Genomic DNA, 21,779 nt, shown 5'->3' with positions numbered 1-21,779 from the left:
AGTATGAGGTCTTAGTGTGAGGTCTAGTGCAAGGACTAATATGTGTAATATTCAGACTAAGCAAATACAGGAGTTTCTACAGGGTTCATATACTATGGAGGACATAACAGAAAATCAGTCAGCGCAGTGCAAGGCTATGTGAGGCTATGGACGGAGCATGTGGAACACCTAACACTAGTGTATTGGAACTTAATAAAATGAAGATGGAAATGAATATATTTTAATCTTATCTTATCAAGATCTTCATTCCTGGCCCCTATAGCTCAATACAGTCACCATGTCTGATTGGAGGGATATACTTACTTCCTGTTTGGCATGCATATACATTTGACAAGTTGCCATGTGGGAAGGAAATTTGGAACCTTCCACTGAGTACAAATTAGTCATTGTTAAGATGGAAGTAAAGTGGGCTGCTTCTAGAGGCTGCTGAGAGACCAGAAGAGATCAGACTAGAGTCCAAAGTAAAGTGCCAATGTATTGAATGGTATACTGAAGTTATACAGATTAAATTGCCAAAGAGGCAGGAAGCGCTGGACTCTGAGATATAGGTGATGTATAGTAAACAAATATAAACAAACTAGCCACAATCCAAAGGTAAGTAATAACTTGACCTAGGGATAGGGATGTCCTAGGAAGGTTAGGGGGTCATGTAAATAGGTAGCAAAGTGTAAGGAATGATACCATAAGTGTAATGGTATAATTAGACACATAAGAGATATAGAAATGTGTACTGTAGAAATGAATGATCATATAACTAACATATTAGGGGAGGGGGAAAGCTTCCTATGCAGATTCCTTTAAGAGTGAGTTTATACTTGCATAAGATTCGTGCAATAAAGCCTAACTGTGTTAGATATACAACAGTTATAATACAGACTACAATTTGTTTATTAGAATGACTTGAGGTGTATTGAAGGAGGTTGGTGATCCATGCTGTTCTAGACATCTGTGTATCTGGAAAAGTCACAGATGAACACAACCCATGGTTGGTAAAGTACTACCAAGAACCATCAGCCTTGGACACAAGGTTGAGGATGGCCAACTAGAAGGATGAAGCTGGTCAAAGGTGCTTGAGTTTTACAAGTTCAAAACTCATTGTCATCGACGAGATGGTCAAACCAAGCTCATGAAGGTTTGGAAAGGAATTGACCAACACACTGACACTAGTCATAATAGCTTTGTGAAATTTGTAATACAACTACTCTCAGTGATTCCCAATGCAGCAGCATGTGAGTGATTTTTTGGTTTGTTTAGAATTAATCACACAAAGCTCCACAACTGCCTTATACTCAACAGTATGAAAAACATCTGTTATCATTACAGGTACGTGCCATATGATGAAATCACCAGGTGCATCATGATTGTATAAGAATATCAGCAAGCTACTACTGCACCTTGAATGACATGTACCTCATCAATGACAAGGTGCAGTACAATATTATAGAGACAGTTAACTCTGACCTTAGCTACTTCCTCCCCTCATTTGAAAAAGAAGAGATGAGGAGGATGAGTACTCTCCAGATCCAAGCCTTGAATATCAAGCTTGGGAAATGAATTAGTGACCATCCCAAAGTCATAATCTAAAGTTCTTCACTCATATAATATTCTTTCATTCAGGTCAAGTTCTATTTGCTTTTTGTGGATAACCATCAGCAACTACAGTGACTGCGACATTTGTTCTATGCAAGCCTCAAAATGTGCCACCTTCTTGCCTCTCCACCATCTAACTCTCCAATGTCTACCTCCTTGCCATCTTCACCATCTAACCCCCCAATGTTTGCATTCTTACTATCTAAGGAATTACCCTTATCTGAGCTAGTGATGGGGCGGTGACCAGTGTATCCTTCTAGGCAATAGATGTGCATGAGGCAATCATGGTGTACAGTGTTGATTCTGTGCTGACAATGAGCTAACATGTGCAATTCAGTTGTAAGTGGGCCATTTGTTGACTTGAGATCTGCAGCCACTTGTTTCATATTAGCATCCTCAGTATCAATCCATGCTTACAACTGGCAAATTTCAATATTGAGTCTAATAATCTCCTTCTGAGCATGGAGAACCTTGAATGTTCATAGTTTGGTGAGTATCTCGTGTCGTGAATATTTGAGAAGGTCAAACTTGCCAAGCACTGCGTATAATATGACTTCACTATATTGTAGTGTGGGTCATTGGGGATTTGGCAAGATAGTGAGTTTGTTATACTTATTGAGTGCAGAGTGGATTCCTGTTGATGCTAGATTAGGTTTTGATAGTTCAAACAAGTGCTTTACAATCAGACTTTTGACAAACTGCAGCCGATGTTACTGCCAATGGCCTGATTATGTGCCAAAAACATCTAATAATTTGTTGATAGTAGCGAGGAGATACTTTACACTGTTTATATACATCAGTATGTGATATATTGCAATAGTTTGTATAACAACATACAGCTCACCACTATGTCATATCTTTGTGATTGTTTGAACCATCCTGTGTCGACACACTAATAGGAAGATTTCTGTCTGCTCGAAGACACTAACAGTGTTCTCATTAGTTGAATTAGGATTAGCAAAAAGTTTTAGCTGCCAAGCCACTGAGACATACATTATATAGGGCACACAAGATTTTAGTGAATGCTTGAATGCTAAAAGATGATTGGTGTCATCAAAGCTGGTGATAAAACTCTAGGCACTGTAGCATGATAGCGACAGATGGCATAGTAGGAGAACAACCAAGCAAGCCTATGCAAACTAGTGCAGTGTTTGCAGCTTCTTCTTCGTGTTGTGTAATGGTGTGGACTGGCTAGAACTCTAGCAGATAGATGCTGAAAACTATTAATATTTTGCATTAAAAAAACATACCAAACACATCCACAACACTGATATGAAATTAATAAGCTAGTGAGTCAGGTTCAACATTGAAGCTATGTCAACCAATGTGCTTCCAGTGGAGATAAGTATTAGTGAGTATTGGTAGCTGTAAGTTCCATGCATAGTGCATGTTTGCATGGTATATTATACATGTCCGTTGATCATAACAGCATTTTTGGAAACTAAAAAAAGAGTCAAAAGAGATGTGTAGAGGAAGGCGCAAAAAGACACACCTGCTATTTAAATAGAGCCACACATATTCTAAGAAGAGATTGTCCTTCACTGAATATACAGCTCTGTGTTCTTCATCATCCTCACTGCCGCTGTCATCATCAGAATCAGAATCTTGAATTGCAGAAAGAATGTTGTCATATGAATGGTCATGGTTATGGAAGATATTATTAGTGGTATCCATGCTGGATCCCATCTCCAGAGCTGCATCAGTGGATAGGGCTGCCCACTGTGCATGTGAACCTGTTCTGCTGTTGAGAAATCAAAGATAACAAAGGACTGATCACTCACTGTTGATTTCTCAGTGAGTTGGTGCTCAGCATTGAGTCAATCTTGTTGAATATGCAGGATCCCAGCAGACATGCTTTGGAGGCCACTGCTGCAAAGGACTGTCATGGTGACATATCACAAAGTAGAGCGTAGAGGCTGCTGCTTCATGGTGCTGGAGAAGGGTAGGTAACAACAATGCACAAGATTAGTAAGCTTGTAAACAGACAAGCCATAATCCAAAGGTAAGTAATAACTCGACCTAGGGGCAGGGACGTCCTCAGGAGGTCAGGAAGTCATGTAAATAGGTAGCAAAGTATAAGAGATGATACTGTAAGTGTAATGTCACAATTAGACACATAAAAGACATAGAAATGTATACTGTAGAGGTGAATGATCATATAACTAACAAATGTACCTATGAAGTCAGTCCTAAGTGCTGGTAGTAGTACTGAAGTCTTGTGTACAAGCCTTTCCTATGGAATGCCAGACAACCATGCTTAATTTTTCATGTGCATGCTTCTCCTGATGTACCATATAATGCATATGCTTCTACGGAACACCTGCCACCGTGAATCACAAGTGGCAGTTTGCAAGAGGTTATTGGACCAAAAAAACTCAATGACAATAGTACAAATGTAACAAAACATGACATCAGATGTAACAACATTAAGATACAGCGAGTTCAATATCAAGCTTGCCTCCCATATGCCTCCAACTCAAAACTGAACCATTCACAGTAATGGTTGCACACTTTTTCTTCTCAAACTGGCTCACCACATCTTCAATATTTCCATTACCAAAAAGATCATTGCCTTCAGAAACAGACCTGGAATGAATATGAATAGTTGGAAGTAAGGTCACAGCTGGAGAACATACAGGTGCATTAATATTTGCAGGTCTGTCAGCAACTCTGTGCTACCTGTGGTAGCACACCATGTCAGCCAGCAAAACAAACATAAGTAACTTTTACACACCCTGACAGTCGGAGATATATGCCAATCCCCTGTCTTCTCATACTGAACATATTGAGTAAATGCCAAGAAAAGTGCTGTATTGTACCCATCCTTGCCAGGATCAAGGAGAGGATTGCAGTCTGTGTTGTGAATGAATTGCATGAGGCCCTGCAGAAATTTCGGACTGTCCATGGGACAAAGGTATCACTGGTGGTGGATTGACTGACACTTAGAAAATCAGTCCAGATATCGTTATACCAGGTAATTTATATGACGACTTACATTTTCTTTGGCCTGCATTCACTGACTACCAAATGACATGTGGATCTGGAGGGCCTCAACCAGTGAAGCCAAAACCGCCACCACTGGCAGAGCCTGGAGTAGGGCGAACTGAAAATGCTTGTTAGTTATAGACATTGTGCCAGAACTTGACTTACCAGCAACAAGTTTAGTAAGACATTTCCTATGCCATTTCAATATACATTCAATGTACAGCGGTCAAGGAATCGTCAGTATAAATATGCTAACTTCATGGGCTCCTTCATGGGCTCAACTGAAAATGCCCAACCAGAATAAACCCACATGTTCATCTTCCAATATTTGACCTTGCATTGACACTGACTCAGATGTTCCAGCACCTTTGGCTGACATTGCACCCTACATCCTTTGGCTATGGAAGTTGCATCTAATGGACAAGCAGATAGTCCAAGCCTTATGAAAAGAAATCGATACCAAGTGCTATGGAATTGGATTAACTAAATTTATTCAGGTTTGTATGGACATGGGGCTGCTGCACACATGCCAGCAAGGCCACAGTGTTGAGTCTATTTGTGATGCCATGCTTGAACTTTGTGAAATGTATCCCAAGGCCAGAATGAGAGAGATCATTAGCTTACTATACCACGAGGAGGGTATGAGTGTATCAAGGTACGAACTCTTACCTTTTCTGATTGTTCCTATTGGATGAACACTTCAACAGGAGTGTTGTAAAGTCTTACTTTGCCATCTATGAAGCCGATCTTATTTGCCAGCGAAAGGCCTGCCACCTACAAAGGAGGCACTTTTGGGCTGCTAGAGTGAATGATATAGTTGCAGTAGATCAGCATGACAAATGGCCGTGGTTTGGTCTAGCATTGCACACCAGAATTGAACCTTTCTCTGGCTGCATCATGTGGGTGTGAGTTTGGCATTCCAACCAAATTCTGCAGCTCATTTTGAGCTACTATCTAGATACTATTGAGAACCTTGGTTTTGTGAGTATCTTGATTCAGAAATTGTCACAATGTTCTAATGTCCTCAACAGATATGCCCTTGGTTACACAGAGCGACCCTGGGGTGAAAATTTTAGGATCGCCAATGGCCATACTATGTTGCACCAATGGTAGAATCCTTCACTACAGGGCACATTACAGCATCGGTGGATGTGAACCAAGAAAAATGTCATGCCAGAGATTACATAGTCACAACTGCAATATTAATTCACTCTGGGTTTTGAGTCCCTGCTGGACCACAGAGTCAAACAGGACTAGTATGACAGTGATAATACACTTCAAGTGTATGTGATTCAAGTTTCAATATGTTGCATTGATTAATGTTTCTTCAGAATGGTCTTTCACTAGGTCTTCATTCCATGGTTGCAGCGTGAATTAGGCTCTTACTAGGACCAGACACCTACAGCAATTATAACAGCTGGTGGAAAGGGAAATTCTTCAGGATTAATGAATATTCTGTTTAGAAATATTCCTTGAAAGTCCAGCACAGTCCCTCTAGCTAGATGGAGATTTTTTCCATCTAATATTATATATAGTATATCTGCCTCCATACTAAATTCATTCACAATATTTACTGTATACTGACCCCTGAGCAGGCTAAAGACTGCAATGAGGTCGACATCTGTATCATTCTCATTGAGTGAGATCGTGCTCTCCCAGCTTGGGTCAACTGAGCTGCATTCCTTTTGCAACACACTCCCTTTTGCAATCCCTTCCTAACATGACATGAGTCTGCATTCTTGCACTCAGCCACAAACTATTGATGATTCTATGGGTACAACAAAGCTGCGTGTGCTACTGACACTATTCTACAGCTGATAATACTAGACAAGGACATTGTCAACATACTCCTTCAGGATCTTCTCCTCAACCACCTCTATGGAACATGCATCAAGGCTGAAGAATCTATTGGGAAGGTCCTTGCGACACATGAATGCAAGCACCAATAAGACTTTGGCACCCAACGACCAGGTTTAATGCATATTTTCAAAGATACTAATTATTTGCTCTCAAGTCTGGTGCTCAAACACTAGAAACATTTTTCCTCCCACGCTCTTTGCAAGTGTATTTCTTTTCAGGTTCTTTTGGATTATTAGTATCTTTCAAGCATCTTGCATCCTGGATCACCAAGTCTTTTGTTTACATTTGTATGTTACATTTTTGGTCTTTCTCAAGTAAGTCCTTTTGTTACTAAGCCCAAATTAGTTGCTCGTTAATATCCATATACTCAAAGTCCTTGTTGTCCTCATCCATTAGTCCTGTTAGCATGTGCCTGCTTATTTGCGTGCACTCGTATTTTGTGTCAAACATCTACATCCTTTAACTCTGTGTATGCTCATTTGTGTTTGTACTCACATGTGAGTACAAAAAATTCCAAGCTTATCATTGAATGCTCAAATGTCCTTAGTCCCTCTCATTTGATGTACATTCATATTCCACGATCATTTTGACCTTCGCCTTAAAAACATCTGCCAGTGCCCATTGTTGCTTGTTAGTGTTTGTACAAAAGTACAAGTACATGCAGATACCATCAAGTCACTCACATGTTTATAGTTCTCACTTCAAACTATTGTTCTCTTTAGTCCTTGCTCCTTGGTCTTTCAGTTGTGTCTATGTGGCTTCGTTGTTAGTCGTGAAGGTATATATTTATTTATTTTCGAAGAGGACAAATGAACATGTGCTGATGTTTCAAGTCTTATGATTCTTTTTGCTTTGAAGATGTCCATGTGCGCTTGCTTGGCTTGTCTGTGTCTACAAGTAAGTACAAGCCTATGTAAATGTCAACAAGTCACTCATTGCAGTCAAATTTGTTCATAGTCCTTTTGCTGTGAATGCATTTGACACTGTCTGCCAATGTATGTGTTTAATTGTTTGTACACATTTGCATGTAAGTCGCTTACACAAACAATGTTGTCAAAAGCACTCATATGCAACACTTAATTCATAGATTTTGTTTCGATTCAATCCTATTAGTCCATATGCACTGATTGTGTATATGTACATGTATGTGTATGTAAGTATGCATCCATGTAGTCCCTTACATGATTCATTAATATTCTTACATGATTAGCCACTATCTTCGAAACATTTTGACATTTTGATGCTACCAAATATGATATGAATGTCATTGTCTGCTTGTCAGTATTTGCACATAAGTACAAATACTTTTAAGTCCCATTCATTGATAACTCATACACTCTTAGCCCCTCGTCCTCAAGCACTTTCGTTCTACTAGTTTGTGATCATTGTTGCTTGTTTGCACTACCAAGTAAGTACAATTTCGAGCAACTCTCCAAATTTTTTTGTTAATATTCATATACTCTTAGTATCCATCTTCAAACATCCTTGTTCCTTGTGCTGTTTGTCTACATCTCTATGGAAAGCCAGACCACCATGCTCTACTTCTGAGCCTTCTACTTCTCAGAACCTTCCTAGTAAGGTAAGTGCTTCTATTGGCCTCCAGACACTCTGTGCAACCATTTTTCATGTCACTATGATCTTCGATACAAGTAATTTTCCACCTACATAGTTTATAACTTTGCTATTGCTTGAAGATCAAGCTCTGCCGCTGTATCGACAATGATAGACTCGATGACAAACATTGGGGCGCCAAGATGTGGGAGGTAGAGTTGTGGGAGAACATATATAAATTATAACAAGAAAAATAGTCTGTAGGTTATCGGTTACCACTGATCAGCGTTACTAATCTCATCATCTTCATTGTCTGAGAAATCTCAAACAACAAGACCGTCATGATCAAGGTTAACATCTCCATCAACAGAATTGTCAGGCTCATCCTCTTCGATAAGACTATCCAGCTGTTGATGGTGCACGGTATCTAACACGAGGACATCAGTTAACAAAGAGCCTTGAGAGTTGAAAGGATGAGATGTCTTACCCAGCCCCAACCCACCACCAACACCACCCATGTAATAACCATCCTCGTTGAATGGCAGATCTTAATGGTTATTGAGCAGTGGTAAATCCCCCAGCTCCTCATCTGAATCTTCGTCACCAGAGACATCAAGCAATGCTGAGTTGTCGCTGTGCTGGAGCTTATTGAGCAAATCGTGATACACAGTCTATGCTGAGTTGTGGTCAATGACAGGACAGCCCATTTGTTCGTAGCACATTTGAATATAATTGCCCAGGTTGGGCGGCACGAGGTCAAAGACAGGGTGGCTTGAATTAATGTAGACTCCCCGAATGTGATCAATAGCAGCTCGTTCTACAGTGATCTGATGATAGTGTTGAAAAAGAACCTAGAAGGACATATGATGACATACCTTGAAGTCCAAGGCCCCGAAATCTTCAGGTGAGTCATAAATGAGATTGGGGACACCATGAGGGAGTACCTGACAGTAGGAATTGAATATTAGTGGCTCACACAGTGAGTCATGCTATTTAGTCACCTTGTTGCGATCAAGCCTCTTTGCTGTATTGTTCACGCGGTCCCGGTATGCATCGAGTTCGTGTTGTAGCCAAGGAATGAAGACCCAATGGAATATCATTCTGAAGTGACAATAATTAATGTTTGATATATCATGAACAGAAAACTCACACTTGGAGAGTATTGCTACTGTCATACCAATCTTCATTGACTCCTCGGTCCAGTATTGATTTGAAGCCAGGAGTGAAACATCTATGTAATTGCGACCATGTAATCTCAGGCATTACATTCTTCTTCGTTTGCATCCAACAATGTTGGAGTGTGCCCATTCGCAATACCATAATTCTCACTACCAGGATCGCTTTGCATCACCATAGGCATATCTGAAGTAGAAATAATGTGAACCATTGCAAGTAATATATAGAAACACTTATGACCAAGAGCCTGAATGGTGTCTAAGTAGTAACTGAGGATAAGCTGTGGATTCCTGTTAGAATGCCAGACACAGATCCACACGATGCACCCTGAGAATGGCTCAATCCCGGTATGCAGTGCAAGACCGAATATTAACCATTTATCGTGCTGATTTATGGCAAATAAGTCATTCACCCCTGCAGCCCAAAAATGTTTCCTTTTCAAATGTTGTGCCTTCCGCTCCCACACAAGGTCTGGCTTGTAAGTTGCAAAATATGCATTAGTAAATTCACACATTTCTTGACCTTCCTTTTTTGCAACTTGCCGCCAGATAATTCCCAAAAAGGAGCGGAAAAACCATTCATAAGAACAGTGACACCAACTTGCTATGAACTTGCCACAAGACAGATGCCTCCTCTTGACTTCAACTTTTTCCAAACTTATTTTAGCTTTTTTGGCAATTATTTTGTACTTATTCCTACATTGTGAGCTGTGCCAGTAGCACAATTCAAAGATACTTATTATACTTATTGTACACTTTCCAAACTTATTTCACACTTGTTAAGATCATAAACACAAAACACTGTATTTCAGAGGGAGTAAATGATACAATGAGTACTAGCGAGCAAGAGAGTAAGTAGTGAGCAGGAGAGAGTAAGTAGCAAACGAGAGGAGCAAGTAGCAAGTGGGAGAGAGTAAGCAAGCGAGAGAGAGAGCAAGTAGGAAGCAGGAGAATAACATGAGGGTCCTAGTGGATGGGAGTTGTCAGAGAGGGTAGTCATAGCATTACCATTGGGGTATGTGTTTTATCTTTGGGGTTTTGGTTTAGTTATTCTAAATGCACGATATACGATATATCTCTAGAATATTTGCGAGGGCATAAAAGATATTGATGCTCGTATTGATGCACCTGGACTTATGACAATCACACTCGATACCATCCTGCCAAAGATCTGGACCTTTTGTGCTGATTTTGTTTGGTATGACGACGAGTTTGTTGTGCGGGACAGCAAATGGGTAGACCTCTTGACTCACCAAGCTGGACAACCTTTCTTCCTCGATCAATGCTTACAAGCAAGCCACAAAGATTCAAAGACAGTAATCTTCAAGACCAAACAATTTGCATTAATGGTAGTTGCACCTCAAACATGCTGGCTGGAATATGAAGACTGGGTGGAATGAGTTGCAGAAAAGGTAACTTGTCATGTTTTGTTTTGCATGCCATCAACTTGTTGCTTAATTGGACATATTATTTCAGGCTGCTACCAGCCATACCACCAGCCGTACCACGTGGAATGATGCAATTGAGGACACTACAGACACTCCGACTTAGACTCACATACAGCCAACTGGCATATCTAAGCAGACTCATGTGCAAAATGAAAGCAGTCATAGTGCTTTGCCTTCATCCCTGCCACACAAAAAGATTGCCCCAGTAGTTGTGTTCCGCTTGCCTGACCATGATGACTTGAAAGCAGCCCTCAAATCAGGTGGTACAGCAAATCTCAATGTAAAGAAAGGTGCGAGTGCTATGCTTATATCCTTCTCACAAACTAATAGTGTTTGTACTAGTATTCGAAAAACAGAATGAAACCATCCATTTCTACCCCATCCCTAATCACCCTCTAACAGAGATCTTACGAAACAAGGATTATCGCTCATTTACACTCGACACTGCGGAGTCTTGGGTTGGCCAGTTGATGGTTGACATATCCCATGACAGCACTATTGGGATGGGTGGGTTCAAGATGGCCCATCCAGGATGGCTCACCCTCACTCCTCCTCCAGTTTCTGGGCTTAGTTCAGTTCCACGCGATGAAATTGTGGTCAAACGGCCCTTTCACAGAGTTTTGTCACAGGCTGGTGGGTCAACTGAAGCCTTCAAGATCGGCAGGTTTCCCATTGTAGATGAATTGCCAAAGCTTTTTCGAGAAGCCAATGTGCTATACTGGGCAAGCTCCCTTTTACAGCTTACATATGACTTCATCAACCATCGCCTTGCTACCTCTTGTCCTCCTCCGTTCCCAGTTCCACGAGTACGATTTGTGCAAGGTCAAGCAGTCATAGCGGCTCCCTCTGGCAAGCTGGGCTCAAAAAGCATCATGTCAGGGTTGAAGCCCTGCCCTATTCGAGCAGCTTATCTCCTCAAAGAACTCATTGATGGCAGCGAAGATGCATTTGTCAAATTTATCCATAACATGGACACTGATCCTTTGCTCAACAAACTTGACTGTGGCTATGATTTAGCAGTATTCTTCGCATTCACTCAACATGTTCAATATGTGAAGACTGGTGGTTTAGCATTTATATCTGATTACCAAGGTATGCACTTTTCTACCCAACGACAATCCTGCCAGTGTGCTGATAAAACTCATTGACCCTCAGGAAGCACTTCACTACTGATTGATCCTCAAATATTGACGGATCCGTATGTATATTCTTGATCTCTGGCTCCAGCAGTTATTGACATCCTATTATAATCAGCTCAGTCAGTGACAGACAGGATATTTTCAGTAAAGGAAACATAGAAGTTGTGGTCACCATGTTCAAGGCACAACATGTCTGCAACGACTATTGCGAATGGGCTGGTTTGGAGAAGTTTCACTCGGCTGACTCGGTAGATGAAAGTCGCGATACATAGTACTATGCTTGTTCATCGTCTGTTCTCACAAAACATATTTCTTGTGGCTGAAGCTTCTGCACACGCATTATAACTGAAGGCCAATAAAATTTAAATTTTTGAACAATCGTGACTCACACAGGGTGTTCGGCGGCCAATAGAAGCTACTTACCTTACTAGGAAGGTTCTGAGAAGTAGAAGCCTTGGAAGTAGAGCACAGTGTTTTCATTAAGGCTCATCTGAGCAGCTATGTCATGCTCATTGCAGGAGTACTGAAAATCAAATTCAGGTGGGAGATAACGAATGACTCAAGGCTGTGAAGGTAGCAATTCATTTGAAAATCCTGTAAGATTGAAATAGGGAACAACATCAGGTGAATCCTAGTATGATAAAAGAAATTACCTGGATGACCATCATGACATTGGTACTTATTCTCATTGGTGTGCTCATCCTTGTCTGACTCATCCTTGTCCTCTTTCCTCTCCCCATCCTTATCCTTATCCTCATCCTTGTTCTCGTCATCGCTGTCATTGGTGCTGCTACCTTTGGGTCCGCTGTTCAACAGCTTAAATTCTCACAGTATAGATTGATGCTTGACATTGTTGTCCTCCTCAAAAAGGGCTGGATCCAAGTTTTATTTCATGAAAGTGGTGAGTGGTGGTACAATATTGTGTGGGTTTGGATCATGAGCTACTTTCATAGCATACTTCTTGACAGCCTTCGAGCTAACAGCAATATGTGGATTGTTGGCCTTGTGAAGACTATGGCCAGCACTGGGAGGAGCAATGAAACCAAACCTTCCGCCAGGTTGGTGTATTGGAAAACCAGGACCTGTGTTATCAATGCTCACAGGACCATTGGTAACAGTGAGTAAACTATAAGGTGGAGGAACTGCCTGAATGCAGATGTCAGCATCAGCAAAAATAAATACTTACATGCCTGACCTTTGGAAGACCCTTCTGTCCTTTATGAGCTGGTTCCGGAGCCTGAGGGTTCACTGGAATATTAGGACTGAGGGACAAGAAGCCCTTGGGAGGATGACTTAGAAACTAAGACTCAAGGACTGCACCAATTTTTTCTAGCTGGCTGTTCCTACCTTGGTCCCTGCATTGGGACGGCCGGAACATCATGGAGCACCATCTTCAGCTTCAGCAAGGCTGAGGGAAACAAGTGGTATGCTGAGTATTTCGGTGAGGTCCATAGTCTGGCAAGATTCTTTTGGTACACCTGCCCTGCCAGAAGCATCTAAGCCTTTGCGCTTCAACCTCTTCTTCTTGGGGCTGTTAATAGCACAAGGAGGCATGATTGCAACTGCACAGAGAATAGAGAAAGAGGTGAAGCCTGAGTCTAGTGATTCATTGAGTCACAAACTCACTAGCCTTTTATATACTAGTATCATGTCTCGGCACTGGGTGGACCAATAAAACAGTCTTAATGCAAGTAATGGACAGTATTACATTTCAAAAATGCATGCAGCATCATACTGAAGCATGTACTATGTAATAATCAATGCCACATGTTTTGAGTGACTCAACTTGATGAGAATAAATATGTGAAGTCAAGTTGCCAAGAAACATAATTTATAAGTCATACAAGTCACAACAACCAAAAATGCATAGTACATCAGGTCAATGTAAGAATGAGAATACGAGACAGTATTATTGTTTATATGCAAATCATCATTCTTACTCTGAGATATCCCTTTATCTATAATTTGATCAAAATCTCCTACTTTCTCATTCTTAATATTCATGAGGTCTTCATTATTTATAGGAAGAGGGATCTTTTCTTTGTCTTTGCCAGTCTCAGGTACATGTTCTTCTATGTTATCATTTGTTGGCATGTGTGCCCCTTATTTTTTGTATTCTTTGCAGAGCCTGATAAGATTTTGAGTCAAGCCTCTTGATTAACTTTGTATCACTCAATAATATAAGCCATATATGGGCTGCTCTTCTTATTTCAGTATATAATAGGTGACTTCAATTAATCTTTTTACCATTAACAAAAGCTTTATCTAAGTCAATAACAACCATATCCAGTGTCATGCTCTGACTTTTATGTATTATCATGACCTAAGTAAGAGATTAGGATATATACCTTAGTTTACTTAGCGGTGAATAATAGAAAGATAGATGATAGCAGGAAACAAATTCTTTCAGTATGCTACATTAAATATAAGACTCTTCTAGAGGGAGAATATGTAGGAAAGCTGTAAGAAATTTTCTATGTCAATAACCTATGTTGAATATAAGACTAAACTGAGCTAGATAAATAAAGGGCTCACTTAGATGTCTCTGAAAGATTATGAAGGAGACCAAAGTGTGGGGACATCTATATGATAGTTAGAGAGTTTAACTGGGATATTCATTTTCTAATACAATATTAAGCTTCATATTTATGTACATAATCAAAAGTTCCAAGATATTATGCAATTATTCTACTTCTATGATGATATAACTAATATCAGTTTCATAGAACATATATACACTATATGTATGGATATGCATTTCACACCACTGACCTATCTAGCTCTTTTATCTGTTAATATGGTTTGAATGCTTTATTCCAAGGTAAGATTAGCATTAGAATCCCTATAAGCAGAGTGTGAGGGAGTGCGAGGCTGCATTAATAGTAGCTCATATTAAGGATTATAGGTCAGGGATTTGAAATAACTAGAAGCTCTACCAATATGTTTGCCTATAGAGGCTACTGAGATGTTAAAATGAACCTGTTTATTAGAAGTAATAGTAGAGTAGGTCTAATATCACAAGAAGAAGAGGAAGAGGGCAATCAGACCTTCAGCCTTTTGCTCTACTCTATCTCAAAGTCATAAGTCATTTAAATGTCCTGTTTCAGCTAGCCCAATCTTTTAAAGTCACTCTTAGAGGATGAGATAGTCACCTGCAAAAGCCCTAAGATTGGAAGGAGAGAAAGAAGAGTCAAACCCTTAGACTAGCTTTAGTAACTATCACTCTCACTCTCTGTGACCAGTGTCTTCTTAGATAGAAGATTTATAAATAAATATCTATAAAACCAAATATCTCTATAGTCAGTGATTCAGACAAATACCAATGACCAACAACATAGTTGTGTGTGAATAGCAGTTGACACTTCTCAAGGTACATTTAGCCAAAGGTACTTATGCAAGATCAGTAAATATGATGGTTAATTCAATAATATGGAATTGACAAAAAAACAAACTTTAGTCACTTCAATAGTATAACAATGATTAGGGAGAAGTTGATGTTTTTCTAAAAGGAAGGTCAGTTGGTCTGCTACTATTGCTGTTAGCAATTTGCATGTTGTATTTAGAAGCACTATAGGATGATATGCCTTGGGCATAGTATAGTTAGGTTTTCTTCGCTTATGGAGAATGACTATAGTGAAGTGTCCACAAGGTTCATAGTATGTACAAAAGGTGAAAACAGCATTAAAGAGATAAATGAGGTAGGAGGTGAGAATACTTGTATATTCTTTAAATACAATATTACACATGCTGTCGGATCCTGGTGCTTTGTAGCCACTTAGGTTAGTGACTACCTTGATAATCTGAGAGTAAGTGATAGGTTTGGAGTATACTGTATCAATTAGAACTGTATTATCTGCCAGGTATCATGGTAACCCCATCAATTTCCCATCATCATCTACCAGACTACACATATACTATACTTCTTGATCCCTGTCTTGCTTCTAGCTTACTTCATGTTGACCATAAGGACTTTCCTGATCTCTAACTTCCTTTTCCTGTACTTCTATAATGTCTTATGGACTGGTCTGTGCGCTTTTTCTTATATATATAAACTCTAGTCCTACCACTGTATTTTCTTACCTTGAATCTACTCAGTTCATACCTGATACAACTAAGGCCCTAAGGGTGCCCTTTTGATCTAGCTCTTTATGAAGAAACTAGCCTTTACTTGATTGACTCGCCAGAGTTCTACCTCTGGTCATCTATACCTGATACTATATTTCTGATCTTCTTTATTGAAGCTATTACGGATCGATCCTCTATTCCAGATCCCTAGTTTTGATAGCTGGATTGAACAGACCTCAGACACCCCCAAACCTCTTTCCCACATTTTTGAATGTACCAGGGCCATCATCAGTCTAGGCAAGAACCACTGTATTATCGATCGGACTTACTATAGTCGAGCCCAACCCTATCCCTGAACCAACATCATTTGTCACAAATAAAGATAAGAAGATCTCTGACATACAGAAACCTCAAACCAGACACTAAAGAGAACCTTCCTGAGATAATGAAACCTCTCATGATGAAGAAGAAGACAACAACAACAACAACAACAACAACAACAACAACATGCCAAAACCCATAGAAAAGAAAATTAGTGGATGACAAAACCATTGTGTCTCTGATGTCACGTGATTTGAACTTCTGCAACTACTTCCTGATTCAGAAGTCTTCTGTGACAATGCCAACTTTTATATATTGGTCAACGATTTATCAGAGTTCTTTATACGCTAAGGCATCGCTTAAATCTCAATACATATTAGGGTGGAAGTAGAAGTCCCACAAAGTCAGACGGGAATTTTACATGTGAAGAGTTAAAGGGTAGTCGAAATTGGTTAGAGACATATGAGACGAGTTCTAAGACATGTAATACATTACAACTTCAGGAGATGTTTGATGACTAGTCTGAATTTCAGACTAATGATCCAGTCAAATGCAGTCGATGTGGTCAGGAGTGGGTTGATTGAAAAATGACATCGACTAGATTTAGAAGTTCTATGACTTAGGTGACTTCTAAGGACACATCACTGCACAAGCGACTTCGGTGACTTCTAAGACATGCGAATTTAACACAATAGACTTCAGGGACATTTAAGACAACCACAACTTCAGAGACTTCTAAGACATACAATATACAATAGACTTGATGGGACTTCAGGGACATTTAAGACAACCCTAACGACTTCAGAGACTTCTAAGACATATGATATTTATGCGACTTTAGGGACTACTTCAGTCAGTTCCAGAATACTACCTCTGTGATTAAAGGCATATCTACAACGATGCCTAATGTTACATGAATCAAGCAGTGATTGCGATCATAGTATATCTACAACAATGTGACAGGAACCAGGTAGTATATGCAAAGTGCATAAAGTCCATGACCCAAAAGTCTGTAACCCAATCTGTGTAAAAGTACATTCTGTTGCTGTCTATGTGCTATATGACATGATAAGAGAAATATTAAAATGACGACGACGCAGGCTAATCCAACACCACGAAAGATTTCAGATCCAACTGATCAATATTGTAGCACAATAACTGTGCTTGCACCTCGGTTACAACCTTCATAGTGTCTTTGGATGAAGTTAGGGTGTGTTGCCAAAGTCTCGATGACCACTGGCTATGGGTGGTGAAAGCATGTGTAACCCTATTTTGTATCATAGCAATGTGCTTCATGAACCACATCTCTAAAATTGCAGTCCACTCTTCTTCCCACTGCATGTGCTTCTCGAAGACATCGATGGGAGGCCACAAGGAATGACCGTCGATTGTTATGCCCAGCAGCATTTTGATATGAGCATCCTTCACCATGTCATCAATATCGGTGCCGATGAGCTCACTATTCAAATGCATATAGGCATCACTTGAAGGGCCAGACAGGGCAGCTGAAATTAAATTGTCTGGCCCATATTGTATTGCAAGTTGCCATAGAAGACCACTCATGCCGCAGAATCGGCAGGTGAAGGGAAGACAAAGCATGTCCCTAATGCTGTCCTGATATCATTTGAATTCTCCATTGTCCCTTGTGAGTAATGGAGGTGTTTGGTCCAGATAGACAGGCCGTAGAGTATGCACTCACGGCGCCAGTCAGTTGCTGGGCCACAACAAGGTGAAGGTGCTGTGATGGAAAAAATTGGCCATGGCTAGTTTCTTAGGGAAGGCACACTTACTACAACGACTTCTCTGGACAGGGCTGTAGTAACAGGTAATCTGTCGGTAATACCCTTGAGCTCCAACAGGTGAGGGAAATCTACCGTGATGCGCAAACCGATCTGGGGAAGGCGAATGTCGACAATGAGCAGTCAGGTGATGGTTGAACCGAGATGGAGCGTAGTGTCTATATGTCAATGGTCGGGTAGGAGAGAATGGTCTCCGAGAAGGATAAGAAGATCCATGGTGAGGAGGGGATATTGAATGACGTGATTGGTGTGCAACAAATGGTGCACATGAACAATGAGATGGATCTCTGACCATAGTTATTGGGTTAGAGGCTATTTTGCCAGGTTTGATATCAACGTCCATGCTATCATCCAGGACGACATGCTCCGTTTGAGTGCATTGAGTTGCCTTGGGTGATTCTTGGTGAAGGCGCTTGCGCGTTCGAGGCGGTGTTGTTCCAGGTGTTTGCGCTGTAGAGATACAACAATTGCTGGGCACTACATGAAGTAAGTAGCCAGCAATATAAAGATGTTGTGGTTGTGCACAGCCTAGTCTGCTATACTTGCAAGACAAGTGCATTCGACCCGAGGGGTTAGCTATTTGGAATGGTTTGTAGTTAGTGAAACGATAAATGGTCAAAAGTCTGAGCGCGAGAAACAAAGTCTGAGGGTATACCTACAATGTCCAATGCCAAAGTGTCGGGTCCGATGTTTTCGGGTTTCGGGTTAGCGGGTTAGCGGGAATGGTGATAGTGAATGTTGGGAAAGCGAGCAGTATGCGGATATATGATAACGATGGGTATTTCAGATAGAAAGAGCAGTAATATTCACAATGTCAACTAAGAACTACGAAATATCGGGTTTGATCACTAAGTATTGGGAAACGGCTCCCTACTACTTGGATAATGAAAATACTCGTAGTCAGTCCAATATATATGTAAGTATGTAGAAATCCAGAACCCTATAGGCGAAAGTAGCAGCCAACAATTTTGGGTCTGAAGTACATGTAAATAATCGACTACGCACCTAGTGGGGCTAGCAAGACGGGACGGGACACGGATAGGACAAGTGCACGGGAAAATATCGGGTCCGATGCGGCCAAAATGTCGGGTCCGCTAGTCAAAGTGTCGGGTTTGCGTCGGGTTGCGCGTGTTACATCAGGAAGTGATGGGCATTGAACGTGTATTGGGAAAATCAGTGAATACGAGCCTAGCGCGAGCTCGGGTGCTACAGCGCTTGAGATGTTCGCGTTCGAGATGCTCACATTCCAGACGCTCATGCTCAAGATGTTCGTGCTCAAGATGTTTACATTCCAGAAGTTCACGCTCGAGATGTTTGCATCCAAGACACTCGCATTCCAGACGCTCAGGCTCGAGACGTTCACGAGCAAGCTCCTTCTGCCTCTCAATCTCCTCCAACCATTCGACCTCCTTCTGTCTCTCAATCTCACTCCGCTCCTGCGTCTCTTTCTCTTTCTTGAGATGCGCGACCTCCGCTGCCCATGAATCTGCTTTGTCCTTGGATCTCTTGATCAGTTGCCACCACCTTTCTTTTTTCTCGTCATCTCCTTCAGTTTGACCCGTCTGCAAGCTGTCCGATGGTGTCGAAAGAGGAGGGGGGGTCGCTACCATAGACGTAGATGTGGTAGTACTTTGTTGTGGTGGCTTGTGAATATAAGGGCGAGTGATCTGCTTGAACCACAATGCTTGTGTAGATGCGGGATTCAGGATGCTGAGGGGATCGCCAAAAACATTGTGAGTGATTGTGTTTAGGGCAAATAGCCTGCAGGAGACAGAGTCTTGTTGGATGGTGTGTGGTAGCGTGTTTCCTTGGTCTTTGAATGGGCCATTGAAACATGCAGTAAGCCACTGCTGTAGCTTTTGAATGAAAGATTTGAATTGCCCAGCTCGGAGATTGAGAGAGTCACCTGCCTTCCGATCAGTATTTCTCTTGCAAGTCAACAAAATTTCTTACCATAGTACAATACTTTCCATCTAAAATCAATGCTAAACGCAACAAAGTGGGAGATTTTGGGCATACACCTGGGAAAAAAAGAAGCTTCCCTTGGGCGAGCATCCGTTCTAACACAGAGGGCAATGAATCAAAGTTCATTTTGCCCAGGTGGATGGCATCTGGGAGCTCAGTGTCTATGATGATGATGTCGGACTGTCATGGGTTTAATTGACAGGCAGTGAACTGGACCATCATATCCATGAGAGTGTCCAACAATAAAGAGTCATCTGACAAAATGCGAGCGAAGTGCGATGTGTTTCTTCGGCCAATGAGACGCTTGCGTTGTGGTAGAAGAAACATGTCTTGCCTGGTGACAGAAAAATTGATGTCACATTCTGTGCTTGACAGTGTGCCATTCTCAAGTATTTTCACCTGTAACCATTTGTCAGCGTTAATCCATAATGTTTGAGCCTCGTGCACTACACAGGCCTTCTCCCAGAGAGCCAGTATCCAGAAAGGCAGTGGTTGGTGTTTAAGTCGGGGATGGAGAATCGACCACTTGCCGTCCTGAATTGCTTTGTTGACTGATGCTCTGAGGCTATTGACCCATGCCTTGGGAGGTATAACTGTGGGGATTTAGAGCTTATCGCTCGGACAAGCCCTGTCAAAGGACAATTTTGCCATCTGTGTGAAGCACCTGACGTTGATATCGGGCAACTTTAACTTTAACAGGTTCATTATGATGGCGTCGGAGACTGGAAGTCACTCGTAGTATACTTCAGGGGGAATTTGCATGATCTCAGTTAATAGGTCGAGGTCGTCGGGATCCAATGAGTTGTCTTCTCTATCAATCCATTTTCCAACTGGAACCTGGACGATCATAGTAGAAGGAACGGAGGGGGTGACAGGGACTAGAATCGTGGTAGGTGGAGGAATGGGGGCAGCTGCAGTATGAGGTGGAACATAATCGTCGTTGATCGACTTGAAGAAATTGTCCTCATTGGAACCATCATAATTGGAGTAGTTGTGGTAGAGATGAACATCACCAGTTCGTGGATGGAATGATTGCATCACCCGAACATCATCCTCCAGCTGGTTTATTTCCTCATGGTTGTGGGTGATCTCTTTGCAGGATTGGTGTTTGCCTTTGGTGACAAATATATGCTTGGGGTGTTTCTGTCTTTTGAAAGGAGGTTCTTAGCTGTCAGGCCAGAATTGGCCTGGCTTGTCGCAGTAGTCGATGAGTGGAGTGAATGAATTAGATTGGAAATGGTAGACATTCAGTTGACATACCTTTAGGGCCATGTTTATATGTTGTAGTTACTGGGCCAGTCTCCTCCCAAGGGTTCTCTGCCCAATCTAGAGCTCCTGACGACATCGATGCAGCTCCTGCTGACAATGATGCAGGTTCGTTTTCTAGAGAACAGAGATGAGGTCCTATTAGTTAGGGTTACAGTTTGACTCAGCGGGAGCACGTGTCTCCACCTGGATCAGACAAGGCACCAACATGACTGGAACCTTTTTGCAGGGCTTGGAGCTTGTAGCCCTGGGTTTAACATTGTAAGGATAGCAGGGCATTAGGGTTCCGTTTGACGCAGAAATGATTCGCTGGAATTTCCAAGGAGAAGTTTAGAGGGTGTTGGCAATGGGTGATCGATTCCAAGGAGGTTGCAAGTTGGCCCTGTGTGATATCGACGTGAAGTAGATGTTGTTGATGATGGTATGTAGTCATGGTAAACACAACTCGCTGGAATTTCCAACGAGAAGTCAAAGTGGTATTGGGTATGCAACAATGTTGGGGAGGAACAAGTGATGAGGACTAATTTAAGCGAACAAAATGAGACTAGTGGAAATTTCATTTCGGTAATCTATAGACTATAGTTGCCAAATTGAGCTAAACAGTGGACTTCTAAG

At 41.3% G+C, this 21,779-nt stretch overlaps 5 protein-coding genes across 5 annotated transcripts; 1 reads left to right on the top strand and 4 right to left on the bottom strand.

Moving 5' to 3' along the window:
* Positions 1 to 4,016: 4,016 nt before the first annotated feature.
* Positions 4,017 to 4,720, bottom strand: F5147DRAFT_652015 (uncharacterized protein; the record flags this gene model as incomplete). The annotated part of the gene is made up of 4 exons (XM_041433580.1): positions 4,017 to 4,176; positions 4,227 to 4,269; positions 4,321 to 4,443; positions 4,612 to 4,720. The coding sequence occupies 4 exons, from the start codon at positions 4,718 to 4,720 to the stop codon at positions 4,017 to 4,019; spliced, it is 435 nt and encodes a 144-aa protein (XP_041294083.1).
* Positions 4,721 to 8,071: 3,351 nt separating this feature from the next.
* F5147DRAFT_797184 (uncharacterized protein) lies at positions 8,072 to 9,676 on the bottom strand (the record flags this gene model as incomplete). Its single annotated transcript, XM_041443194.1, has 8 exons — positions 8,072 to 8,162; positions 8,598 to 8,657; positions 8,682 to 8,813; positions 8,862 to 8,930; positions 8,988 to 9,087; positions 9,137 to 9,217; positions 9,276 to 9,348; positions 9,403 to 9,676. The coding sequence occupies 8 exons, from the start codon at positions 9,674 to 9,676 to the stop codon at positions 8,106 to 8,108; spliced, it is 846 nt and encodes a 281-aa protein (XP_041294082.1). The 3' UTR covers positions 8,072 to 8,105.
* A 1,400-nt stretch (positions 9,677 to 11,076) lies between these two features.
* On the top strand, positions 11,077 to 12,020 carry F5147DRAFT_574967 (uncharacterized protein; the record flags this gene model as incomplete). Its single annotated transcript, XM_041431248.1, has 3 exons — positions 11,077 to 11,701; positions 11,765 to 11,807; positions 11,873 to 12,020. Coding segments are annotated over 3 exons (816 nt in total), but the record flags the coding sequence as incomplete, so codon positions are not given.
* Positions 12,021 to 12,175: 155 nt separating this feature from the next.
* Positions 12,176 to 13,302, bottom strand: F5147DRAFT_652011 (uncharacterized protein; the record flags this gene model as incomplete). Its single annotated transcript, XM_041433579.1, has 6 exons — positions 12,176 to 12,246; positions 12,402 to 12,553; positions 12,707 to 12,894; positions 12,935 to 13,040; positions 13,096 to 13,156; positions 13,227 to 13,302. The coding sequence occupies 6 exons, from the start codon at positions 13,300 to 13,302 to the stop codon at positions 12,176 to 12,178; spliced, it is 654 nt and encodes a 217-aa protein (XP_041294080.1).
* Positions 13,303 to 17,235: 3,933 nt separating this feature from the next.
* Positions 17,236 to 21,170, bottom strand: F5147DRAFT_652010 (uncharacterized protein; the record flags this gene model as incomplete). The annotated part of the gene is made up of 9 exons (XM_041433578.1): positions 17,236 to 17,748; positions 17,834 to 17,872; positions 17,925 to 18,026; positions 18,226 to 18,245; positions 19,177 to 19,839; positions 19,955 to 20,059; positions 20,099 to 20,477; positions 20,643 to 21,041; positions 21,159 to 21,170. The coding sequence occupies 9 exons, from the start codon at positions 21,168 to 21,170 to the stop codon at positions 17,236 to 17,238; spliced, it is 2,232 nt and encodes a 743-aa protein (XP_041294079.1).
* Between the last annotated feature and the right edge of the window lie 609 nt (positions 21,171 to 21,779).

This window comes from Suillus discolor (genome assembly GCF_016758755.1).
Source record: "Suillus discolor strain FC423 chromosome Unknown F5147scaffold_21, whole genome shotgun sequence".
In the NCBI taxonomy this organism is placed as follows: Eukaryota; Fungi; Basidiomycota; class Agaricomycetes; order Boletales; family Suillaceae; genus Suillus; species Suillus discolor.
The sequence above is the reverse complement of the archived record's forward strand: the minus strand, read 5'-3'. Positions and strand labels throughout refer to the sequence as shown.